Source organism: Buteo buteo, chromosome 11, assembly GCF_964188355.1.
Source record: "Buteo buteo chromosome 11, bButBut1.hap1.1, whole genome shotgun sequence".
Classification (NCBI taxonomy): Eukaryota; Metazoa; Chordata; class Aves; order Accipitriformes; family Accipitridae; genus Buteo; species Buteo buteo.
The window spans coordinates 1,891,726-1,915,672 of NC_134181.1; the positions used below are offsets into that span (position 1 = coordinate 1,891,726).

General features: G+C 59.4%; 3 protein-coding genes across 13 annotated transcripts in view; 2 read left to right on the top strand and 1 right to left on the bottom strand.

Annotated features, from left to right (window-relative positions):
• Window positions 1-10,872, top strand: part of CBFA2T3 (CBFA2/RUNX1 partner transcriptional co-repressor 3) — a 29,659-nt gene extending 18,787 nt beyond the window's left edge. For 7 of the 10 annotated variants that reach the window (XM_075039816.1, XM_075039822.1, XM_075039820.1 and 4 more), the window contains exons 2-12: window positions 1,717-1,863; window positions 3,358-3,435; window positions 4,469-4,710; window positions 5,088-5,177; window positions 6,774-6,955; window positions 7,061-7,320; window positions 7,430-7,515; window positions 7,782-7,977; window positions 8,131-8,199; window positions 8,440-8,630; window positions 9,163-10,872. In XM_075039816.1, the coding sequence (XP_074895917.1) occupies window positions 1,717-1,863; window positions 3,358-3,435; window positions 4,469-4,710; window positions 5,088-5,177; window positions 6,774-6,955; window positions 7,061-7,320; window positions 7,430-7,515; window positions 7,782-7,977; window positions 8,131-8,199; window positions 8,440-8,630; window positions 9,163-9,462 (1,841 nt within the window). In that variant the 3' untranslated portion in view covers window positions 9,463-10,872. Of the gene's footprint in view, window positions 1-1,716; window positions 1,864-3,357; window positions 3,436-3,477; window positions 3,805-4,468; window positions 4,711-5,087; window positions 5,178-6,773; window positions 6,956-7,060; window positions 7,321-7,429; window positions 7,516-7,781; window positions 7,978-8,130; window positions 8,200-8,439; window positions 8,631-9,162 lie in introns of those variants that run through there. The other 3 variants (XM_075039815.1, XM_075039817.1, XM_075039823.1) reach the window with 3 other exon arrangements.
• A 2,850-nt stretch (window positions 10,873-13,722) lies between these two features.
• On the top strand, window positions 13,723-18,375 carry PABPN1L (PABPN1 like, cytoplasmic). Of its 2 annotated transcripts, XM_075039825.1 has the most exons (8): window positions 13,723-13,742; window positions 14,275-14,449; window positions 15,009-15,117; window positions 15,617-15,681; window positions 16,168-16,274; window positions 16,390-16,477; window positions 16,569-16,714; window positions 17,509-18,375. In XM_075039825.1, the coding sequence occupies exons 1-8, from the start codon at window positions 13,723-13,725 to the stop codon at window positions 17,546-17,548; spliced, it is 750 nt and encodes a 249-aa protein (XP_074895926.1). In that variant the 3' UTR covers window positions 17,549-18,375. The 2 variants fall into 2 exon arrangements, with proteins under 2 accessions (XP_074895926.1, XP_074895925.1); XM_075039824.1 differs by lacking the exon at window positions 13,723-13,742 and having other exon boundaries at window positions 13,931-14,449.
• A 2,209-nt stretch (window positions 18,376-20,584) lies between these two features.
• Window positions 20,585-23,934, bottom strand: TRAPPC2L (trafficking protein particle complex subunit 2L). The gene is made up of 5 exons (XM_075039826.1): window positions 23,862-23,934; window positions 22,821-22,993; window positions 21,859-21,946; window positions 21,666-21,745; window positions 20,585-20,909 (listed from the first exon to the last, which is right to left on the bottom strand). The coding sequence occupies exons 1-5, from the start codon at window positions 23,892-23,894 to the stop codon at window positions 20,864-20,866; spliced, it is 420 nt and encodes a 139-aa protein (XP_074895927.1). The 5' UTR covers window positions 23,895-23,934; the 3' UTR covers window positions 20,585-20,863.
• Between the last annotated feature and the right edge of the window lie 13 nt (window positions 23,935-23,947).

Here is a 23,947-nt window from a genome sequence, read left to right on the forward strand (position 1 = left end):
GGAGCCAGCAAGCAGAGGCGATGCAGGTCGTGCTTTGCCAAGCTGGGCGGAGGGCGATGGCCGGGGGATGCTGAGCCCAGGAAGGATCGTGTGGGCACCCGGCGGATTAAGGCACCGTGGCCGCGTGGATGCAGGCACTCCAGGTCACGCTCTGTGCACGCTCGCGGCTCGTCCTCTGCCGTCGGGGCTGGATCCTGCTCCGCTGGTTGACGGGGGAAGCCTGGAAGTCTGGAGAAGCCTTGGCTAGAGATGGGCATTTCCACGGAAAGGAAAATAAAAGGTGTTTTTCAAAACACACCATCTATTTTGGCAGGTCCTGTCAACAAACTGTTGTTTTAGGGGGAGGGATGCTGCTTGGTCTTGGGGTGTCTCCTGTGGCTGGAGTGGGAGAAGGGAGCAAGGAAAGGGAAACTGGAGCATGCACATCCAGGCGTCTGCAGGATTACGGTGTGCCGCCGGTGGGGAGGGATGCTCCCACGGTGCCGGAGCAATCTGGGACGATACTGTGGGACCACGATGGTGACTGCCCGAAATTTTGGCCCTTGCCACCAGCTCTCCCACCTCCCGGTCCTCCCCGCACAGCATCGGCTGCGGCACAAGCCCCGAGAGCATCTCGCTCGGGATGAGGCCCCGGTTTTATTTAGCCCAGACGACGCGCTCTTGCAGGGTTCAATTAATCTCGCAACAGTTGCAGCGGATTAAGCATGCATATTAGATTAGTGTTTATCAGCCTTGCCTGGCGGGGAGCGTGCCGGGGCGCAGCGGGGACCCCGGCCGGGTGCGGGGCTGGGGGGCAGCCGCGGCGGCCGCTTCCTTCTTTGGCTGGGGCCGGCGACGGCGCGGGCGCGGGCACGCTGACAGATCGCCGCAGCTGCCCGCACTTGCGGTCACCCGTCACCGCCCGGGGCAGCAGCCGCGGGGCCGAAACCTTGCACCGGGGCCGTGCCGCCGCCGCCGCCGCCATCCGGACTGGATGGTGCTGGCACGCTCTCCCCGGGGATGCCGCTGCCGGGTGTTATTTGGGGTTGCAGGCGCAGGGCAGTGGGAGGGAGGCAGCGGTGCCGTGCTCCCTGGTTTGCAGGATCTGGTGCCTCGTGGGGGTCCTCGGGGCTGCGGGAGGACAGCCGCTGGTGGGTGCGTGGGTCCTGCCACCGCCACCGAGCGCCTGGCTGTAACGAACCCACGATTTACTGCCTGTCCGTAATCCCCGCCTGGGATTACGGCAGCCCCGCGCGTAGCTGCCGGGGACGGCGAGGGGTTAGCGGGCAGCCGGGGATTCCCGAGATGTGGGCAGGTAACCGCTGGCAGGAGGGTGCCGGGATGCGACAGCGATGGCTTTGCGGGGACGCACGCGCCTTTTGTGTGCTGGACCGGGCTGTGCCCCGTGTGTGGGGCAGAGCGGTGCCCTGCCTTGTCCCCACCACCCTGCATCCACGCCGGGCACAGGGCACCGTCCCCACCATTGTGCGGATGCACGGGAATTCGGTCACCATCCCCACCGTCCTGCAGGCACACAGGACACCAGGCACCGTCCCCGCTGCCCCAGCTCTGCCCAGGGTGAGGGCTGCTGCCATCCTGCACCAGGGAGCAGAGATGCCCAGCCCAGCCCGAGGTCCCCGTGGGTCCCCTCTGCCCCTGACCTGAGCCCCGTTCAGAGGGCAAAACGCGGCGCTGCCCGGCACACCCCGCTCACCGCCCCGTGCCCTCTCCCCGCAGATAACGCGGAGACACAGACCGCCACCATGCCCGACTCGCCGGCCGACGTGAAGACGCAGTCCAGGTCCACGCCGCCCAGCATGCCTCCGCCGCCGCCGGCCGTCACGCAGGGAGCCACTCGCCACCCCTCCTTCACACCAAACACCAGTGAGTACCGGGGATGGGGACGGGATGCCGGGATGGGGACGGGATGCCGGGATGGGGGGCTGCCCAGCTCCCTTTGTCTCTGGGTCACATGCTGCACCCGGGACCAGCGGCATCCTCAGACCCCCTGCGCGGTGCTGGCCGTGCCGTGGGGTGGCATTACTCGTTCTTGCACCGGAGAAGGGCTTTGGGCTGCACACCCCAAGCTCACGCACGTGCCTGCGGGGACCACCGCCGCACTGCCCGTCACCAGCAGCGCCCTGCGATGCGCTTGGGGACGGGGATGTCCTGGTCTCCTGCCATGCCATCACCGAACGGTGGCACAGAGCGGTGCGTGGCCCCCGGTGCTCTCGCCTGCAGAGAGCCGGCCGGAGGATGCTGCGGGCTGGGGGAGTCCCCGCGGGTCCGAGCTGGCCCTGTCGGGGGGGGTCTGACCATGGGGGGTCCTGCCTGCCCATCCGCACGTGGCACGCGGTGGCGGCAGGTTGGTGTCACGGCCAGCCGCGGCGGCAGGGACCTCCTTGCCCTGCCCAGATCACGGCGTGGTGGGATCAGGGGACTCGGTGGGGACTCGCGGTCCGAGTCCTTAGTGTCTGTAGCATCGTTGAGCTGGGCAAGCCCCGATGCGCTGGTTGCGCTGGTGGCACGTGGGCTCGTTACACACCTGCGGGGCTTGCACCGGGGATCGGTCCCTGTGCCGGTGTCACCGCCCCGGCACATGGCAAGACAAGGCACACGCAGGGCAGGATCCGGGGGGGGGCAGGGGCTGAGGCTGGTCCCCCCCCAGCAGGAGCGACGGTGGCCGCAGCGAGGGTTGCTCCAGCTCCGTCGAGACGTATCCCGTGCACGCAGGCATTTTGCTCGTAGCTGCTTCTTGCTTAGAAACCCCGTGGGGGAAGAAAACACCCCTAAAACAACCCCCCGAGCCGCAGCCCCCCCAACAGCCGCCGCGCCCCGGCAGTGCTCCCCGCCGCGGCCCTGCCGCCCTCCCGGCCAGATGCTCTCTAATTAGAAATCAGCTTGTGCTCGGCTGCGCTCTGAGGGGTTTTGCTTTTTAATCCGAGCCCTGCGGCAGATGCGGCGTCGTGGGTTCGGCTCGGCGCGGGATGCGGGGCCGGGGGTGCAGGTAGCCTCTCTTGCCGTGGCTCGGCCCGCAGCGCGACGGTGTTTCGGTTGTTCTTGGTCTCGGGAAAATGTCGCAAGCCACCCCCCTGCGCTGGGGCTTCGCAGGGGTGGTCCCGAAATGCGGGGACCACGTTAGGCAGCCGAGCATCCCTTGAACCCTCCCGACGGCCGCAGTGGGATGCAGGGACCCGGCTCCATCCCTGGCACGCCTGGGTCCGCGTGGCTTAGCCCACGGCACGCGTGCCCCTGCCGTGCCCGCTGGCGAGGAGCGTCGCCTGCAGGAGGAGCGGGTCGTGCCCAAGCCGGGACCCCCCCCGCCCGAGAGCTGCCCCCTCTGCTCTCTCATCATAGCGTGTTTTATTTTGCTTGCAGATCGAGACGCTGGCCCTCCGACGTTTCTGCCTCGCGGCCGTTTTCATGGTTGCTTGAAATGGTCGATGGTCTGTCTTTGTAAGTAAAATGAAGCATCCGCTCTCATGAGAGACCCGAGCCGCAGCCGCAGCCCCCCACCCCGGCAGGCACAGGGTCCCGTGGGGGGCACGGTGCCACCGCGGGGGGCTTGGGCAGGATACGCTCCCCCGTGCCAGCCCCTCGCCCTGCTCCGGCGGGTCACGGGGATGCGAACCCCGTCCCCGTCCCGGCCGAGGGACATGTGCGGCGTCTAACTTAGTAACGCACCTGTCGCGGGAATAAAAGCAGTTGTGGCCACCGGGTTATTTTCGGCACCTCTTTAGCGGGCGGCTGATACTGCCCGGCCGTAGAGCGAGCGGGAGCCTGCCAAAGCAGGCAGGGCAGGCAGGGCGGCACAGGCACCGCAAGGTTAGTGCGATCCCAGGAGCCGGGTGCCCGGCGCGCCGCGGGGAAAGGCGCGGTGCATGCCCGGGTGCCGCGGAACGGCGCGCGGTTGGGAGATGGGGTGACGCGTGCCATCACCCGTGCCGGCCGTGGAAAGGTCCCTGCGCTCGCGCGGTCTGTGCGGAGGGCTGGCGCGGGAGCGAGGGGCTCGCCGCCCTGCGGGCTGGCACCCTCAGATGTCCCCTTCCCGGTCTCCTGGCGTGGGGTGCTCTGGGCAGCTCCTGTCCTCTCCCGCCTGGGCAGTGGGGCCAGAGGCACCGGCGTGCTGCAAGCCAGGCTGGGCTCCGTGGGAAATGGCTCGTGGCTTCTCCCCGGGGGGTGCTGAGCAGCTCCCAGAGGGGCAGGATGGAGCCCCTTCTCTTGGCTGCCTTGAACGTCGAAGAGCAGGATCAGGCCCTCGCTGTGCTGGGGCATGCACTGCATCCCATCCCTCCCTCCAGCCCCCCCACAGCATCAGGGACTGGTCCAGGATGCGGCCCCAGGGATGCAGCAGCATCCCGAAGCCTCCCGGAGGGTGCCGGCCCCGCGGTACCCGGCAGGATGCTCCGGTGCCCCCAGCCCAGTCTTGTCCCCGCGGTGCCAGGGCACGGCCACCCACTCTGACCTCCCGTCCCCTCTCTCCCCGCAGTGATGAACGGGAGCAGCCACTCGCCGACCGCCATCAATGGGGCTCCGTCCACCCCAAACGGATTCAGCAACGGGCCGGCCACCTCCTCCACCGCCTCCCTCTCCACCCACCAGCTCCCGCCGGCCTGCGGCGCCCGCCAGCTCTCCAAGCTCAAGCGGTTCCTCACCACGCTGCAGCAGTTCGGCAATGACATCTCCCCCGAGATCGGGGAGCGGGTGCGAACCCTCGTCCTGGGGCTCGTGGTACGTCTGCCGGGTGCGGGCGGCTGGCGGGGCGATGCCGTATCTGGGGATCCTGTGTTCTCCCTTACGGAGGTGCTGCTAAATGGGGAAAAAAGAGGGTCCTGTTGGTGCTGGATTGACCTAAATCCTGGAAAAATGGGGGCTGTTTTTCCGGCGTCTCCTGGGATCTGCACAGCGCGGTGCAAGGTTGGGTCCCGGGTGCTGGCATTGCCAGCAAAGCCTTGAGCGTGGTTTTCCCTCGAGTGTGGCTTTCCCTTGAGCGTGGCAGAGCTGGCAGAGGAGCAGAAATGGGGGAGAAACAGCAAAGCATCCTCCTGGGGGGTGCGGGGCAGGCGGGGGCCACGGCCAGCGGCGCTGAGCCCGGGCTGTCCCCGCAGAACTCCACGCTCACCATCGAGGAGTTTCACGCCAAGCTCCAGGAGGCCACCAACTTCCCGCTGCGACCCTTCGTCATCCCCTTCCTCAAGGTGGGTGCCGCAGCCCGGGGACCGCGGGGATGTCGGGGTTAGCGTCCGTATTGTCGGCAAAGGGGAATTTGGGGGGGTGGCTTTGGGGTCGGGGCTGCCTGCATCACCCCCCAGGCACGTGTGTCCCCCCTGCACACCCAGCTCCTCGCACGTGTGGAGTCACACGAGGCCGGGGCTGTTTGCAATAAAGCGAGGGCTTTGGCCCAGCTGGTAACCATTTGCAATTCATTAAAAATCCCCTTCTTTTTATTTGCCTTTTAATTTCGCGCTGACTCCACACTGTCACCCCGCTCCGGAGGGATTCACTGACCGCTGGCACGCCTGGCAGCACCGCCGCTGCCGGCAGATGTTCAACCCCGGCGTCGCCTGCCCCTCGTTAGCAGAGGAATAACAAAAAAGTGCAAAAAAAGCCCCTTTTCCACCTCTGCATCCCCGGCCCCCTGGAGCGGAGGTCCACACTCACCGCAGGAATCTGCCTGCAAAGCTGCCGGAGCGGTTTGCTCCTGGCAGGGGAAAGGCAGAACCGAAATACGGCCAAACCGAGCCGGGGCGGGGGGGGACGACGACGACGGCAGAGCCCTCCCGCCCGGGTTTGGAGGGCAACGCGGGGTCTGGGGGAGCAGGGGGACGGTGCACCCCCGGCGGTGCGGCTCACGGTGTCCCGGCGGGTGCTGGTGGCCCCGCGGCCGGGAGCCGTCCCCGCTGTCCCACTGCCAAGTTCGCGGCGGCCCCGCCGGCCGCCCTGGCACCCTGCTCCCAGCTGTTCCCACCGTGGGCTCCAGATGTTTCTCATTATCCTAACTGCAACCAGCCGGGCTCGGCATGCTTCCCAGACTCGGGGGCTTGCTTGTTTTTGTGGGGTTGTTCCACCACCACCCCCCCCCACCGCCCCGGCTGGGGAAGGGGAGGGTCCGGCCCCACTCGCCGCGGCGCGCATCTCCGGCTCGGGCGCTAACGTGTCCGACAGATGGGCGGTTGGCTGCGGATCAGCTCCCTAAAGAGAAAACCAGAGCTGGCAGCCGGAGCGCCTGGGCAGAGAGGGGTCTCTGCTCCTTCGTTCCTGCTGCTCTGCGTGATCCTAGGGGCTGCGGTGCCGGGCTTGGGGAGGGGGACACGGTGGGTGGGTGGGTGGGTGGATGCCCCACAGGTGCCAGATGGGCTGGGGGCTCTCCAGCCTGGAGATTTGGGTCCCCAAGGCGAGTACTGCGGGGACAGGGTGGCAGAGGTGGCCGAGCTGGCCGGGGGATGATGCTTTGCAACCCCTGCCAGGATGCAGGAGGGCTCGGTTGAAGCTGTGCCCACGCCAGCACGTGGCCGAACCCTGCGGGGTGCCGCGTGTGTGTGTCCCCCCCCCATCCCGGCAGCCCAGCTAGCCCGGGCACGCTGCAGCGAGTGGGGTCCCAAGGATGTCCCCCTGGGGAAGGCGAGCAGGACCCCAAAGGGAAGGCTGCTGCCTGCCCGGCACCTCCAGCCTGCGGCAGGTCGGGGGCAAAGCCGGGGGGGCTGCGGTTCTACAGAGGGCTCTACAGGGTGCCGGGCTGGGGGAGCGGGGGGATCTGCGGGACCGTGGACTGGACTGCGTCCCCCCTCTCGCAGGCCAACCTGCCGCTGCTGCAGCGGGAGCTGCTGCACTGCGCCCGCATGGCCAAGCAGACGCCGGCCCAGTACCTGGCGCAGCACGAGCAGCTGCTGCTGGACGCCAACGCGTCTTCTCCCATCGACTCCTCCGAGCTGCTCCTGGAGGTGGGCGAGAGCGGCAAGAGGAGGACGCCAGACAGGTGCGAGCCGGGACGGGCGCGTGGGGTATTTTTTTTGGGGGGGGAGACACGGACGCATCCCTTCCACCCCCTCCTCGGGGGACCGACCTCCTCTCCTCCACCCAGGACCAAAGAGAACGGTTTGGACCGAGACCCTCTGCACCCCGAGCACCTCAGCAAGCGGCCGTGCACCATGAGCCCGGCGCAGCGCTACAGCCCCAGCAACGGGCTGAATCACCCCCCCAACGGGCTGGGACACCCCCCCCCCGCCGCTCCCCCTCTCCCCCAGCACTACCGCCTGGAGGACATGGCCATGGCGCACCATTACCGCGACGCCTACCGTCACCCCGACCCCCGGGAGCTCCGCGAGCGCCAGCGACCCGCCGGTGAGTGGTGGCATCCCCCGGGCGCCGGGGCTGGGGGGGGGACTGGGGAACACACACACGCTGCCCCAGGGAGAGGGGGGCTGACCCCCGCCCCGCGCTTGCCTTGCAGCGGTGCACGGGACGCGGCAGGAGGAGGTGATCGACCACCGGCTCACCGACCGGGAATGGGCGGAGGAGTGGAAACACCTCAACAACGTAAGTAATGCCCCCCTCCCTCCCCCCAAAGCCATCCCGTGGGGCTGGCGTGAGTGCTTTCCCCTGGCTTTGCCCTCCATCCCCACTGTGTGTCCCCCCCAGGGCTTGTCTCCCGAGCATCCTTTGCTCCCCGCAGCCAGAATGGCACACCAGCCCCGGCACAGCCCGGCATAACCCAAATCCCCCCCGTTCTAGCACCAGCCCCCCCAACTGCTCGCAGCAAAGCCCCCCCCAGCCCGACCTTGACGTTGCCTCCCCCCCCCCAGCTGCTGAACTGCATCATGGACATGGTGGAGAAGACGCGCCGGTCGCTGACGGTGCTGCGGCGGTGCCAGGAGGCCGACCGCGAGGAGCTCAACCACTGGATCCGGCGCTACAGCGATGCCGAAGACATGAAGAAAGGCAGCCCCCCCTCCGCCCGCCCCCACAACAGCTCCTCCGCCTCAGAGGCACCCCAGTTAGGTATTGACCCCCGGGGCCGCGGGGTGCGTTCGGGGGGGGGCTGCGCTCCTCTCCGGGGCGCCCGTGCCGTTCCCCCGGGGGTCCGGCGCTGCCGGCGGGTGGGTTCGAAGAGGACGGCGTCTCCTAACGGCGTCGCCCCCTCTCCTGTCGCAGACGCTCACCGGGAGTTCGCGCCGCGGCCCCTCTCCGGGTACATGCCGGAGGAGATCTGGAGGAAGGCTGGTGAGTGCGGGGCGGGTACCGGCGCCCATCGGTGCGCTGAGTTCGCAGGGTCTCTGCCCCGTCCCCTTCCCCACTCCGTGTCGGGGCGCCGGCGGGGCTGGAGAAGGGGGTCAGGGTGGGTTTGGCGCGCAGGGTGGGATGCTGGCAGCCGTCCCACGGCGCTGCCGCGGAGGGGGACGCGCAGAGCCGGGGCTGGGGTGCCGGCACACCCCGTGCCACGCTCGGCCGCCTTCCTTCCAGAAGAAGCTGTGAACGAGGTAAAGCGTCAGGCCATGTCCGAGCTGCAGAAGGCCGTGTCGGATGCCGAGCGGAAAGCCCACGAGCTGATCACGACGGAGCGAGCCAAGATGGAGCGAGCCCTGGCCGAGGCCAAGCGCCAGGCTTCGGAGGACGCCCTGACCGTCATCAATCAGCAGGAGGACTCGAGCGAGGTGGGGGCCGGGGGGGGGACAGGGTCGGTGGCAGCAAGGGCAGGTTTGGGACCTGCTCCTTTTGCAATCAATTTTTCAATGTCTGTGCTTGCAAGCGTGGGTAGCGGGGGGGCTGCGGCAACACCACGGGGTGGGAAGAAAAGGGGATTTCTTGCAGCGAGCTGGGGATGGAGCGCACGGTCCAGCATGCGGGTGCATGGTCCGGGACAAGGTGCGTGGTCCAGGTTGATGTGCGTGGTCCAGGATGGGGGTGCACGGTCTGGAACAAGGTGCACGGTCCAGGATGGGGGTGCACGGTCTGGAACAAGGTGCACGGTCCAGGATGGAGAGGCACGGACCGGAATGCTCTACGTGGTCTGGGATGATGTGCATCGTCCAGGATGGGGGAGTACGGGCCAGGATGGGGGAGCACAGTCCGGGATGATGGAGAGCAACGGTCAAGGACGGGGGTGCACGGTCTGGGATGGGGGCGCACGGTCTGGGATGGGGGCGCACGATCCGGAGCTGAGGCTCGGCTTTTGCATCCCCGCAGAGCTGCTGGAACTGCGGACGCAAAGCGAGCGAGACCTGCAGCGGCTGCAACACCGCTCGCTACTGCGGCTCCTTCTGCCAGCACAAGGATTGGGAGAAGCATCACCACGTCTGCGGGCAGACTCTGCAAGGGCTGCCGGCCCCCGCCGCCCCCGCCGCCGGCGTGGGGCTGCCGCCGGGTCCGGGCCAGCCCGACGGGGTGGCCACCATCGCCAGCAGCCCCAGCGAGACGGGCTCGGCGGCCGCTTCCCGCGCCGGCACGCCGGCCACCCCGGCTCCGCTGGAGAGCGCGTCCCGCTGAGCCGCCCTCGGACCGCCGCCGCCGCCGCTGCTACCACCGCTCTCCAAAAGACACGGACTGCACTCGATGCAATTTCCTCAGCTACCTGACTCGTGTGACCTCCGAAACGACCTCTCTAGCTCTCACAAATAATCCTCACGGATCCTCAAACTGGGCTTTAAGTGGAGTTAAGGCAAATACCGGTCTTCTCTGTTCTCTCTTTGGTCTTTGTTTTGGCTTTTTTTGGTTGGTTTTCTATCTGTTGGGGGATTGCGGTTCGGGTTTGGTTTTGTTTTTTTTGTTGGTTTTTTTTTGTTTGTTTGGTTGGTTTTTTTTTTTCTTTTTTTCTTTCCAGATGAGGGATTTGGCTGTAGCCTCACCACGCAGTGACGTGGGGAGAGGTCAGCCCAGCCTCGGCCCGCATTGGCGCTGCCGAGGGGCTCGCTTGCAGGAGGAAAGAAACTTCTTTTCTTCGTCTCTCTCTTCCTTGTTTTTTCTTTTTTTTTTTTTTTTTGTAAAAAAAAATAAAGAAAATAAAAAAGAAAACGTCGGACTCTTTGGCTTTAAGTAAGAAATTGTAAAAAAGGAAAAAAAAAAGAAAAAAAAAAAGAAAAATCCAAAAACCAGACGACGCCAAGTCAAGCCGCGTGACGGACGCTCACCTGTAACTACCTTGCTAGCTAGCCAAGAACAGACCAGACTCACCTCTGCTCCAAAGGAAATCCAAAACCAAGGAAGATCCAAACGTCTCTCCACTGCCAAAGTTCGTTTCGTTCTGTTGTCGCTTCCTTCCCCTCCCCCGTAAGGATGGACGGACGTGCCCCTGGGGCTTTAAAGAGTTTCTATTAAAATAAAGCAAAAAAAAAGGTGTTTTTTTTTAAAAAAAGCAAGCCTCCGAGGCATGGGAGGGGGAGAATGGTGGCTGAGAACCGCCCGGGTGGGCGCAGCTGGAGCTGGCACCTCTCTACCTCTGCCCGCCGCCGCCCTGGAAAAAGAGAATAAGAAAAGAGATTAAAAGACAGATTTTGGTTTTCTCCTTTCCCGAAGTCGTCGGGGGCCGCCTGCGGCCGGATCCCCCCCAGCCCCTCGCTGCCGGGCTGCTCTCACACCCCATGTCGGATTTATTTTGCAAGGATTTTTAAGAGGAAGAAGGAAAGGAAAGGAAAGCGAGCGCCACCTCCTTCCTGGCCGAGGAGGCAGCCAAGGACGATGTCGATTATTTTGTATTTCTCGCATCATTGTACAAAGCGCAGAGGACGGGAGTGCAATACGGAAAGTCCCCCGGCTCCGAGAGGAGGGAAGCCCCGCGCGGGGCAGGAGTGCTGTACGCTAATGTGAATGTAAATAGTGTTTTGCAGAGGTCCAAAAATTAATAATAATAATGATAGTGATAATAATAAGAGACATTTGCCAAATAAAAGATGATGAGAACCCGCTGGAGGCTGTGGCGTGGGGGAGCGAGGCTGGCCGGAGGCGAACAGAAGTCGTGTGCTCGATAGGAGCTGTAGTTTTTCCGCATTTGCAAAAACCATCCTGTGTGTTTTTTGTAGGGGAGGAAGAGGAGGGAAGGGCTTGGGGCCGGGTCGGTTGTGTTGCCGGTCACCCAGGGGCCCAGCCGCGGCTGCCTCCTGCGGCAGCCGTGCCGTGCCGTGCCGTGCCGTGCCGTGCCACGCTGCAGCAGAGCTCGGTGCATGGGGGACCCCCGAGGCAACGTTACCGGCCCCATGCCACCAGCACCGAGCCCTGCTGCAGGTTTCTGTGCACCCCAAGGTCTCGGTGCATCCCCCCCAGGGGGGGGTCTGTGCACCCTGAGACCTTGGTGCATCTCCCCGGGGGGGGGGGTCCGTGCACCCCAAGTCTTCGGTGCATCCCCCCGGGGGGTGGTTCTGTGCACCCCGAGGCTGGGAGCTTTGCTGGGTGCCCCTCAAGTGACTGTTCACTTTATTTATGGTGTGACATATGTAATATTGTCTATTTTTCTTACGTTTCCTGAGAAGAGGTAATATATAAGAGTATTGCAGATGCACCTGCTGCGGGGCCGCCTGCTCTCCTGGGTGTCCGTCCCGTCCCTGCCCTTCCCACCGCGCGTGTCCCCGCGTGTCCCCGGCCCCGCTCCGCGCTGGGGCTCTGCCTCTCTACCTCCGCCTCGCCGGGAAACCGCGGACGAGAGCATTTCCACAGAGACTGCTCTCGTTTCCACTCCCTTCTGTTTTGCTTTTTTTTAATTATTATTTTCGTCTTTTTTTTTTTTTTTTTTTAAATAATAATAAAAATACCCTACAGAACCTTGTATTGAAACCAAAAGCCGAGGGAGGGACGGGACAGGCGGCGCGGCACTAGCAGACGTCCAAACCAGAACGACAGCTTTAAAGTGTAATATTTCCCAAAAAAAATTAGTGATGCGGGGAGGACGGCAGCGGCGGTGCGGCCGCGGGGCCGGAGTGATGCGGGTGCAGAGGGGGCCGTGGCGGCCGGGGAGGCTCTGGCCAGAGCAGTGGGCGCTTCCGTGGGGTTTTGCTCCAAAATGGCATTGGAGCGTGTGGGGGGCCAGGGGACGCGTGTCCCATGCCGCGTCCTTTGGTGGCTTTGTGGCATCTGGGAGATGGCAGACGGATGAGCCTCGTGGTGCCGGTGAGGGACACGCCAGTGGCTGTGGGGCCGTTTGGGGACACTGGGGTGCCCAGGCACAGTCCTCTGCAGGATTGGGTCCCCGTGGCCGCCCACAGCTCCCCTTCTTGGGTTTTCTCCCCCTCAATCGCGGCTGGGGATGGGGGACGGTGTTGGCGGCGTGGGGACAGCCTGCCTGAGGTCCCGGTCCCCGGGGAGGAGGCAGAGCCCAGGGTGCTGAGTGCTGGGTGCTGGTTGCGGCACCAGGCTGGAGGAGGTGGCAGGAGAGACGTGGCTCTCCTCCGGCACTGAGCGTGGCACCGGGGCCCCATCCCCAGCTCCTTTCTCACGTTCCCAACCCAAAATCCCAGCTGAAACCAAAGTGCCGCATCCCAGCGAGGCAGGGCACCCCGGAGCGGGGGTCCCACACCTGCCTGGGCTTTGCTCCATCACTGTCGGAGCCCCCCACAGCCTCTTCTTGCCCTCCTCCTCTGGGGCCTGCTGGGGTCCCCCCTTCTCCTCGGGGTGCCCCCCTAGATCCCAGCGGGTTTGAGGTCGGGAACAAGATGCCACCTTATTCCCAGGTCCTAGGCACCGTGCTGGGGTGTCCCCGCCACGGTGCCAGCCCCGGGGGCTCCTCCGATGCCAACCCAAAGCCACGGCCCCGGGCGGGGGGTGTCGTGCCACCGTCCCCACTCGCTCACGGCTGCACGGGCAGCACCGGTTCCCCGGTCCCGTGGGGGGCTGAGCCCTGCCCGCGTCACCCTGCCAGCCCTGGGGACGGGGACGCCGGGGCATGGGGGTCTTCGGGGGGAACTGGAAACCAGAGCCCCCCACCAGGGCCGGGTGGGCATGGCGGCAGCCTGCCCTGCCCTGTTGCGTGGGTTTTGGGGGCCAGTCCAGAGAGATGACGTGTTAGGACTTTCCTTCGGCATGCTGTCCCCCCCCCCTTGCTGTTTCCCGCTTTCTCTAAGTGTACTGTATGTTTGACCTGTGAAAGATGTAAACTTTATGATTCAGGTTCTGTCTGTTCTTAACTCTGTATCTGTGTAATAAAGACAATTTAATATCAACCAGAGGCTCCGTAGCCTGGGCTTGTGCTGGGTGCCCTCGCCCCACTCTCCCGGCAGCGCCTTGCACCCCGTGCCCCCGACCCTGGTGGGGTTCATTATAAACCTGGGGTCGGTCGCTGCCCCGTGTCCGGCTCTGAGGAGGGCTGTCCACGGCGGATTGTCCCCAGGGAACCCAAAGGGATGTCCCCTCCTGGCTGTAGATGCTGCACCCCCTCGGGGTGTCCCGCTGCTCCCCCCTGTGCCAGGGGCAGCCGCCAGGAGCTGGCCGCGGTCCCCAGCACCACCAGCGGGATCGGTGGACACGGAAGGTCCCCAAACCCGGGGGGGCCGTGCCCCCGCCTGGCCACGCGTGTCCCCGGGTGCACACGCGTGCCCGCTGCCGTCCCCGGGGCTCGAACCCTCGGCCCCAGAATCACGGCTGGGCAGGGCCGCCTCCCCCCCGCGCTACCGGCACGGGGCGGGGCCTGGCGGCGCGCTCTGCCCTGATTGGCCCCTGATGTATGAAAGTGGCGCGCCGGCGGGAGAGGCGCACGTGGTGGCGGGAGGTCCGCACGTGTTGCCGCTCCGCTGGTTCCCGCCGGCTCCGCGAAGGCAGCGCAGCATGTTTGGGGGCCGGGTGAGGTGGGTCCGGGGCGGTGGGAGGCCTGGGGCTCCCCGGGCTGCAGCGGGCTCTGGTTCCTGCTCATGGGTGGGTGAGTTTGTCCCTCTGTGGGCTCAAACAAAGAGCCCAGGGGTGGAAGAGTGCGGGTTTGCCTTTGCTTGGGTGAGGCAGGGTTTCCTGCTGCTCCCTCTGTGCAGCCTGTGAGCTCTGCTCCTCGTCCTCTTCCCTGCCAGCAGACTGTGATGTTTGTGCCTGGTTTTTGGTTTTTTTTTCACCCAAGGGAAGCTGCTTCCAGGTTCTCTCTGCAGCCCCCCTGAGTTGGGAGGTGGCTCGGTATGGACTGGAGACCTTTCAGTAGCCCTCACTCCTGCAGTTCTGGGGTCTTGCTGCAAGCCTGCCTACAGCACCAAGAGCAAACTGCTTTGGTGGCACCTGTTCAGCCTTCTGCTGGAAGCAACCTTAAAGCTTTTGCCCGGCTGGCGTTCTGCTTTAGGTTCTATGTTAAATGGCTGTTTGTTTGTTAAATGGCTTTTTGCCCCTGTTCCCGCCCAGTCCTCTCTTCCTGGACACTTCAGGGATCTGGTGGCAGGACCCGCCGTCCCTGGCAGCAGTGGAGGCATCCTGGGATGTGGCAGAGATGGCAGCTCTGCGGAAGGCTGCAGATGGTGACTCGGACCTGAGCCACCTGGAGGGAGACAGTGCAGAGGAGCTGGCTGTGCAGGACCCAGTGAGTGCCTGGCTGAGTGTGGAATCAATTTTCCCTGTTTCTCTAAGGAAATGGGAAACTTTCTACACCTTTCTTCAAGCGCTTCCAAAAATAAAGAATAAGAATAATCTTGGGCCCCTGATGTTAAAACCCCTGAGCTGAGAAGCTGGAAATGGAATTGTTACTCTCCTGCTGTTTAGCTTTCACTGCTGAGATGTCTGCCTGGCTGAGTGAGAGTAAATGGCTCCTGTTCGTCACCAGCTTAAATCCCCGGTTCCCTCCGGCAGCTCTGGTGCTGCTGGTACACCTCTGCTGCAGCACATGCTGCTTTGCAAGCAAGCGTGGGAAAGGAAATATTTACCTGTTTTTTCTTCCCAGTGAAGCTGGGAGCTGAACTCTCCGTTTGTGGGACAGGCTGTTGTCCCCAGCACCCAGTCCACCCTTGTCCCCAGTCTGGAAGGGCACTGCTGGTGGAGGTGCATGCTGTGCAGCACTGCAATGTCCCAGCCCGGGGTGGGGAGCAGGGTGGGGGTGTCCCTGCTCTGTGTGCTGCTCATGCAAGTCTTGGTTTGGGTTTCAGGAGCTGGAGGCCATCAAAGCCAGAGTGCGGGAGATGGAGAAGGAGGATGAGAGGCTGAAGGAGTTGCAGCTGGAAGCTGAGAGCCGCCTCATCATGAGCTCGGTGGCAGGTACGGGCTGTCCCTGGGTGCTGCTGTCCCCCCAGGGACACCTCTGGGGCACAGGGTGGCAACTGGAGCCAGAGCATGTGGCTCTGCCTCTCCTGGTAGCCTGGGACTGCACATGTAAGGTGGGTGAGGGACAGGGTCCCAGGCGTGGTGTGATGCTAATGCAGGTTATATCCACTCTTACCTCCTACCTTTGTAGGCCAAGATGCAGTAAATTAATTTAATTAAATTTAATTCCGTTAAGTAACTGAGTTTAGCACCAACAGCCCCAGTAGAGCAGTCACCCTGTGGGTCTCTTTTGTGAAGAGGGAGGGGGCAAGGGGATGGAGGAGGAGGAGGCAGCAGTGTGGGGATTTGGGTATGCCCAGACATGACCGGGCACCCGAGGAGCTTTGCAGTGTGTCAGCTCGGTGGTGGCCGTGCTGGGAGCAGACCTTGCACGGACAGACGTGCCTCTGGTCGAGGGCTCCTGCGGCTCCGACACAACCCCTTGTCTCTGCAGGTCTCTTCCCAAACATGACTCAGGAGAAGATGGAGGTCGACCAGCGATCCATCTACGTGGGCAACGTAAGTTGGAGACCCTGGAGCAAAGCCCACCTCACTGCTCCTTGCCCAGCTGGACGTATGTCCGAGATCCCTAGCATGGGGGTCCACCTGCCCCCACACCGAAGGCTGGCTGGTCCCATCCCAAATGCTTCTCCTCTGCCCAGCCCAGACTGGGAATGTGGGTCAGCATCTGCCCATGATCCTCAGTCACTTGCAGATAATCTGTTGCAAGTGTCAGCTCCCCAAAATACCCCGCTGGAAGCTGTGGGTCATGCAGTGTTGTTTGTTCCCTCAAAGGGAGGGGGCTGTCTCTTGGATTTGGGTTTCCAGGCTGGAGCATTCAGCTGGAAGGGTCTCCTGAACCTGAGGAGATGATGAAGCTGTGGTGGCAAGGTGTGAGTGGGGTCAGCCGGGCCCTTTGCCTCCCACGATGGTGTGTGAATGCAGACCCACGAGCCGGGGGGGGACTGGCTGGTGGTACTGGAGGGGCTGGGACTGTTGTTGCAGGTTGATTACGGGGGCACGGCGGAAGAGCTGGAGTCTCACTTCAACAGCTGCGGGCAGATCAACCGAGTGACCATCCTCTGCGACAAGTTCTCAGGGCATCCCAAAGGGTCAGTACTGTCTGCAGGGGCTGGGATCGGGATCTTGAGGGTGCTCCCTTGTGCTCCCCAGCCTTTGGGAGCAGTGGGGTGTCTCTGGGGCTCTGCTCACCCCGTCCCCTTGCAGGTATGCCTACATTGAGTTTGAGGAGAAGAGCTCAGTGAAGGCTGCAGTGGAGCTGGACGAGAGTGTGTTCAGAGGCCGTGTCATTAAGGTAAGAGCCAGATGAGGCCCCGAGGTGGTGCATCCATCCCTCCCAGCCCCATGTGCTGTGCCAAACCCCAGTGCCACCCGCTGCCTTCCAGGTGCTGCCCAAGAGGACCAACATGCCGGGCATCAGCACCACTGACCGTGGGGGCTACCGGGGCCGCTTCCAAGCCCGGGGAGGGCTAGCCCGGCGGAGAGGCTACTACGGAGGGCAGCACCCGAGGGTGCGAGGGAGGACATACAGGTGAGCAGCCGGGCAGGGCAGTTTCTTGCATATTTGGGTCAGGATCCCTGTGGAGCAGGGTGTCCCCAGGGTGGGGATAGCTGTCCCTCACTCTGGCCGTGCTTAGCTTCATACCTCCCACCCTGGCATGGACAGGAGGATGGAGGAGGGCTCCGGCAGGAGTATCCTCGTGGAGACCTGTGCTAGAAATGTCTCCTGCCCATCATATGCTGTTAGCATCACCCCGGTGTCTGACAGGAGCCTGGCAGCTGGTCCAGCTGGGACATGGGCACCTCGGCAGGGACTGTGGGCTGCCGAGAGGGAGAAGGACTGAAGTGAGCAGTCACCGATGTCACGGCAGACCCATCCCCGCTGCTGTCCCAGCATCCCTCGCATCCCCAGTGCAGGCCTGGAGCTATTCTCCGGCACACCTCCTGCTGCTCGTGCATCCATGAGCTCGCTGCGGATTAGCTTCAATGATGCCCTGGCCCCTTTGGCACTGCAGGAGGAAGCAGAGAAGAGCTTTGAGGGTGGAAGAAACACCTGGAAATGTGCTGCTGTCTCCCCCATCCCTGCAGGGATTTTTGGGGGGTGGTGAGTGGGCAACGTACTCCCGGCCTGACCAGTCCCAGAGCTGTGCCTGGCTTTGGGGGTCCCCCATCTTTTGGGTGTTCAGTCTAGGTTAGCTGGGGCAGAAGGGTGAGTCCCAGCTCTTGGAGGGGTGAAGGAGCAGGTAGCTGTGCTTTTTGGCACAGCTGACCTCTCAGCTGAGCAATGCCCCGGTGCTTTAGAATGCTATTTTTGTTATTGTTTAGGGGTCGGGCAAGGCTGCTGCCTTGGTATTTTCCGTACTAGAAAGGACTGGACTGCCCTGGTGATGCCGATTGGACTGAAATGAGATGGGATTGGAGAGATTTAAAAATATGCCTACCCAAGCCAAAAAAGATTAATTTTAAAAATGCCATCTGCCTGGCCGTGAGGATTACCGGTGAGGCAGCTGTGTGCCAGGCTGCAGGAGGGAAGACTGGATCCGCTCCACCCGCACATCGGCCGGATCCCTGCCAGCATCCCAGGAGGGGCTCACCTTAGCTTTGCTTAGGGGATTGCACTGTCATCAAGAACAGTCTCATTTCAGAGAACACCCTGGCCTGGGAAGGGAAGAGTTTTCCCAGACCATCAGTCTCATCCTCATTCCATAGAGAAGGGCCATACCGGAGGATTTGGTTTGGCTTCCAGGTGTCCAAATGCCCTCTGCCCCACCGCGAGGGCAGAGCTGTCCTGCTCAGAATGTGAAGCACCCTCAGCTTTGCCAGATATTTCTAAAAGAGCTGGATGCTGCTTTCTCTTGCCCGTAAGAAGATGCTAAAGACCTTTCCAAAGACCACTTTCTTTTCCAAATCGGTGCAGAAAGTCTTGGGTTGCAGCCGTAGATCTGACTGCTGGGGAGCTTTTCCTTCATCAGCCTTGTGGATTTCTGACCTTGCTCTTCAGAAGAGGATGGAGCCTAATGATGTGTTTTGGGTCTGGTTTTTAGCTTGCTGCTGCTGTTGTACATGTAACAACTAGGAGAGGGGAAAAAGCATCCCTTGCTGTTTCTCGGGAAGCCTCTGTATCTCTGTGGTGGTTAAACAAGACCTGGGTGTCACAAAATCCTTCCCCTTTTTTATTTCAGAAGTCAACAAACCCCCTCTTACCCCCTCCTGCTTTCATTCCAAAGCTACAGGGATCAAAGGGCGCTGCCAACTCATCATTTTACTTTATTTCTGGCAGTAGCAGTACTACAAAATCATCCACTGTTGCAAATTTGGTCTGATCTTCCTCTTTACTCCTGTCACCATTCTTGCTCCAGATCCCTGTTTGGGAATGGTGTGAGCCCAGCTGAACTAGAGGGTCAGGACTGAAGTGCACCACAGGAGCTGGGTACTGGGAAACAACCGCTGCCTGACACTTCCCCTTCCTGCTGATCTTGCATTTATGAGCTCTGAAACCACTTGTTTTTAAAGGAAAAACTTTGTGTTCAAAGAGGCAGGCTGCAAACACCAGCAGACAGTGTTACTGTGTGAAGTTCTGCATTGAAATCAGTTTTATTATGTAATTCTCACGCTAATCTTTCGGGATCCTTGGTTAGGATTCCTCTAACCCAGATGCAACAGATGCAACTGACTCCTAAAGCAGCTTTTCACAGCTCAGGCGGCATTGCCAGGCTAAAAATCCCACTCTTTTTTTTTTTTTTTTCCTTTAAGATCTCAAGATTTTTTTTAAAGCTTGGGGCCTTAACTCTTCATGGTGTGTTGATTTTGCACTTTGCCCAGTGTGCACTATGCTGCTGAGACTGGCCTTGATCTGAGCTACCCTTAGGCTTAGACTATAAAACAGGCTTTTTCTAGGGCTTTAAACTTTCCATTTAGTAGCTTTGTAAATCTTTGAGACTTAATTTTTAACAGAAACTACTTTGGGGTGTTTGGACTCTTGTGGAAGGGGAAATGCTGAGCTCCATATCTCTGAGTGAAAAGAGTGAAGACTTTTATATGGATGTTTTGGAATAGCAGTGTACAGCTGTGCCTTGTTTAGATGGTGGGAGAGGCTTGAACACTTCAATCTCCCATTATTTGACAGTTTGTTGTTGATTAAATGTATTTAAGTTCTGTTTGAGAAGGTATTGTAAATGTCACTTATTTTTAAAATAAATGATCCTGCTGTGTGAACTTCATCTGCAGCAAGACTGTGCTGGCTGTGAACTGATACTCTATGCTGACCTGGCTTTCTCCAGGCTTCTTGTATCCTTTGGAGCTGTGCAGCTTTTTTTTTCTTTTTTTTAGCTATGTTTTATGTATTTTTTAACTGATTAGGTGCTTGAAGCACAGACTGCTGCCTGTGGGGCAGGAAAGACTTGGGAGTAGAGGTGTGCGAAAAGCACTGAGTAGCTGCTCAGTGCCTATGCCTGCCTGCATTACCTCTGCTGAACTTGCTGTAGCTGCATAGTGTGAGCATACTGCACAAGCGATTAAGAAGCTGGGATGCTCTTCTAGTCTAGTTTGTATTTTTTTCTATATAAATACCTGCTATTGATTTAGTAGTCTTTAATTACAACAGCAGGGAGCTGCAGGGGGAGGAGATGCTAATAGAGATTAGTTTGGGATGAGCCAGGCAGCTGTGCAATCCTGATGTCTTAATCTCTTGGTGTGGATTTATCCCAGCTGCACTACCTGTGCTCCTGACCTGGGCTAGAAATAACTGTTAAGTCTGCCTGGCCTGTCTGAATGAGGTGCAAAGTGATAACAGCAAATACTGTCAAATGTGAGTCACCCAAAGATCTTTCCCAGGAAGGCAAGATCAGTGTAGGGCTTAATCAGGTTCAAGGTGGTGCTTTGAGACCAGCTGTTTGCTGTCTGCCAGAGCTTTCTCAAGTACATAAACAGTGGCTGGGGTTATAGAGAAACCTGGAGCCTTCAGCTGACTTGCAGAACTCTCTCTTTCCAAGAACTAATGGAGTAAGTACATACAGATCTGAGCACTCCCAGCTAAGGAAAAACAGGACAAGGAGCCCAAGTATGTTTGAATTAAGCATTGCTTGTGATGTTCCTGTCAGAATGAACAGTCCTGAGCAGCAGTGAAGTGGGCTGGCACAGAGCAAAAGGAGTGCTGTTGCTGATCTGCTCCTTCTGCTTCAGAGGAACTGCTCTGAAGCACCAGTACTTCAGAGGAACAGTGTCACTCTCTCTGCATCTCAGCTGACAGAAATCTAGGTTGACCCTAATAATAATCTCTTAGCTGTCTCTTGTGCAGCTGTGCTTGCTCTAATCACAAGCACAGCAGGAACTGCTGTTTTTACACAAAACCCAATTTCTACAGCAACATGTGAGTTGCACAGAGGCACAGCTGCATACATTTCTGTAGGGAACAAATCTCCTATCTGACACAGCTGACCTTCCTGAAGGAAGAGCTGGCTCTCACATGTTACCTGAAGGCATGAAGCTGAACAGTGACTTCTGTGCTATACTCAGGTTTGCTAGAGTAGAAATCCATGCAAACCTTGCAGGTGTCAAGTTTATTTTACATAGAATAAATTTAAAATATTACACAGAACGAAGACAATATATACATCACTTTGTAGGCACACTCCTGTACATGGGGAATGTTCTCAACACTCACATGAGAAGGGGCAGAGCTTCAGCACACCTGCATCATCATGGAGTTCACCATATTATCAAAAGCCCTAGAGAAGGAAATGAACACAGAATATTAAAGGAAGCAGCTAGTTCTGCACAGCAAATCCCTTGTAACAAAACCAATGGCTAACAATGCCTCTTACTGGTTAACAAGCTAGCTTTCCCTAAGCAGAATACATGGTTTTACTCTTTTAACTATAGCATACTCTTTAACTAGAGCATTGTGTAAATAATGACTTTTAACTAAGCTGAAGTAACGGCAGGTCTTATCCTGGTTGTAGACCTGCCGCAGTGAAGTGTAAAAGAAGTTGTTCTTGCCTAGGCAATAGAAACTCCCAACGTTATTAAAGTTCCCTGTGACATTACAGATGAGAAATGGGGGGCACTGGCCCTCACATGTGAGGAATTACATGTGCTGAATGCCCATCTGTCCTTACCCCAGGATAAGCCCTGGACAAGAGCAGTTGTTCACTCTTTAACTTGCTCTACTTACCTATGTTTCTTTTCCTATTTATCTATGAAACAGGCAATTTTTTCTCCCCAAGAAATTAATTTTCTTGAGTCAATGTTTCCAACGCCAGTTCTGAGGTGGGAGTGAGTTCAGTGTAACTTCTCATGAGAGTATCAGTTTTCTGTTATGCAGTAATGGCCCAAAGACAACACAGCTGTTCTCCATTTAGGCAGTTAGAGCATGCACATTTGAACTGGTCAACCACAGAGGTTACGCTCTTGGTCCTGTTACATCATAGGTACACTGCAAGTTCCAGAAAGATGACAAAGATCAGTATGGTCAGCCCACTTACCTGGAATGGATACGGTCTCCAGGGTTATAAAAAGGGTTACACATTATGTCCGTATATGAATTATGCAGCTTTCGGAACATCTGAAAAGGGATTGTAATTTAATTAATTTTTTTTGCTTCTCAGCACTTTATGAATAAGCGGAAGTAGCAAAAACACTGATGTGGCAAGTTGTGCTCTGATTTCCTGCACTTACACTGCGGATCTCATTGTCTCGAAGTGCTGTGTTTGAAGAATCCACCACCATAACAAACTTCACCTTCGAATTTGTCACGTAGCCATATCTGTGCAGCTGTTAAGGCATGTGCTTCTGACACACCAGAGCCTGGCAAAGCAACTGAAACAAGGCTGGAATACACTCAAAGAAACAAGCTGAAAGGAAACATGACGTTCTTGCTGTGCCCAGCACATAACTAGGACTAGATGAGGTAAGCAAGACACCAGATTGCAGGCACTGTATCCCCTTTCTCCCTGACTTCTGCCACCTCTGATAACTCCATGTCAAGCTCGCTCCTATGGTGGCCAGTAAGGCATGCCTTGCAGTTTCAGAAGCAGCCTCCCACTAGCTGTTTTGGTGAGGGTTTCTGTCTTCTTAAGAACCATTTTAATGACACAGCCACTTTATTTATTCTTGTTTGGGTGGCCGCAATCAGAGGGCTGGAGTTCTTCTAATATCAGCCAGCGTGACTGACACGAGACTTTAAAAATTAACAACCGGTTTATGAAAACCCAGAAATCAGGTATGCTGATAATTTCCATCTGTGGGATTCGGAGAAAAAGCCAAAGAAAGTTCAAAAGATCAACTCTGTGACTTAAAAACATTGGAGATGCTGTGGCCATGGACTACAGATTTTAGAGAAATCAGACCACACGCCTGGGATTTAGGTACTTGACCAGAGACACCTTCATACTCCTGCTACTTTCACTGGTGTTATTAAAGGGTCTAACCTTTGTTCTAGTCACAGTCAGCTGCTGAACTGGCCAAGGCACCAAACCTGAACCTTTACGTGACAAACTGCTCAGTGAACAAGTCTGTATATTTTCTGCTGATGTCTTTAACATGGCATCAAGTAGGAAGAGAGGTTTCCCACGTGGAGCCCCTCACAAGAAAGAGCCTAAAAACACATAATGGCATGGCAAAAGGCATTAGAAAGATACACCTTGTAGTCTTCAGTGGGGTAGAGGAGCCCTAGGTACAGTTCCCTCTGATCTACAAGGGCTTTGCCCATCGCAGAGATCTTCTCATCCACAACATCGAGGGAAGTGTGCACAGTGTAGTGGAACTTCAGCTCATTTTCAGTTGGAACGCTCCGGATGTAGAGGGGGTAGTTCTGAGGAGGAGAAAAAATTATGCTAACTAGGACTGGCCACTCTGCTGTGTAAGTGACTGCTGATGCCATAACAGTGCTTTCACCCAAAGAATTGCTGCTGTCAAAGTAAGCTATTTTAACCATTTAATGTTCACAGCTGTCACAGCTTTACACCTTGCAGCGCTGGTGGAGCAGATCAGTCTCCATACACCAGTGGCAGGAGAATCATTGCACAGGCACTGCACAAGGCTCAGGTCTCTCCACTGCTTGACCTGTCCCCTTGCCCCACAGAGCCTGTCCTCAGCTCTTTCTGAGGAAAACCCTTCTCCTCTCCTGGCAGCAGGACACCATAGACCACCCTCACACTGTCCCTGCGCTCGCTGCCCCAGCTCCCTCTGCCCTGGTCCCAGCCTGCTCAGCCCACTTCAACCTCCAGTGTCTGCCCCGCTCGCCCGGTATCTGCCAAGGCTCTGGCCCACTCCCCTCACCCCCGTTCAGGCCCCACAAGCTGAGACCCTGCCCTGATCCCCTCACTCCTACCCCACAACCTCACCTGGCCCCACCGCCCTGCTCAGGGCCCACAGTCTGAAACCCAGCCCTTCTCCCCTCACCCTTCCTCAGGCTCCACAACCTGAGACCCAGCCCCACTCCCCTCACCCCTCCTCAGGCCCCACAGCTCCACTTGACCCCCTTGTCCCCCCTCAAGCCCCACAACCTGAGACCCAGCCCCACTCCCCTCACCCCTCCTCAGGCCCCACAGCTCCACCTGCCCCCCCTGTCCCCCTCCCCTCACCCCTCCTCAGGCCCCACAGCTCCACCTGCCGCCCTTGTCCCCCCTCAGGCCCCACAACTCGAGGCCCACCCCCGCTGTCCCTCACTCCCGCCCCACCTCCTTCGCGATCACGGCGATGCAGACCGCCATCTTGTCCCCACCTCCGCCGTCCCCTCCGCCCCGCCCCGCCCCGCCCCGCCCCG

Coding starts and splice junctions, on each gene's coding strand:
- TRAPPC2L (XM_075039826.1), bottom strand. CDS start 23,894: ATGGCGGTCTGCATCGCCGTGATCGCGAAGGAG. Junction 22,994..23,861: donor TCGCCGTGATCGCGAAGGAG/GTGGGGCGGGAG, acceptor TCTCCTCCTCAG/AACTACCCCCTCTACATCCG. Junction 21,746..21,858: donor GAGACAATGAGATCCGCAGT/GTAAGTGCAGGA, acceptor ATCCCTTTTCAG/ATGTTCCGAAAGCTGCATAA.
- PABPN1L (XM_075039824.1), top strand. CDS start 14,228: ATGGCTGTTTGTTTGTTAAATGGCTTTTTGCCCCTGTTCCCGCCCAGT. Junction 15,118..15,616: donor CATCATGAGCTCGGTGGCAG/GTACGGGCTGTC, acceptor TTGTCTCTGCAG/GTCTCTTCCCAAACATGACT. Junction 16,478..16,568: donor TCAGAGGCCGTGTCATTAAG/GTAAGAGCCAGA, acceptor GCTGCCTTCCAG/GTGCTGCCCAAGAGGACCAA.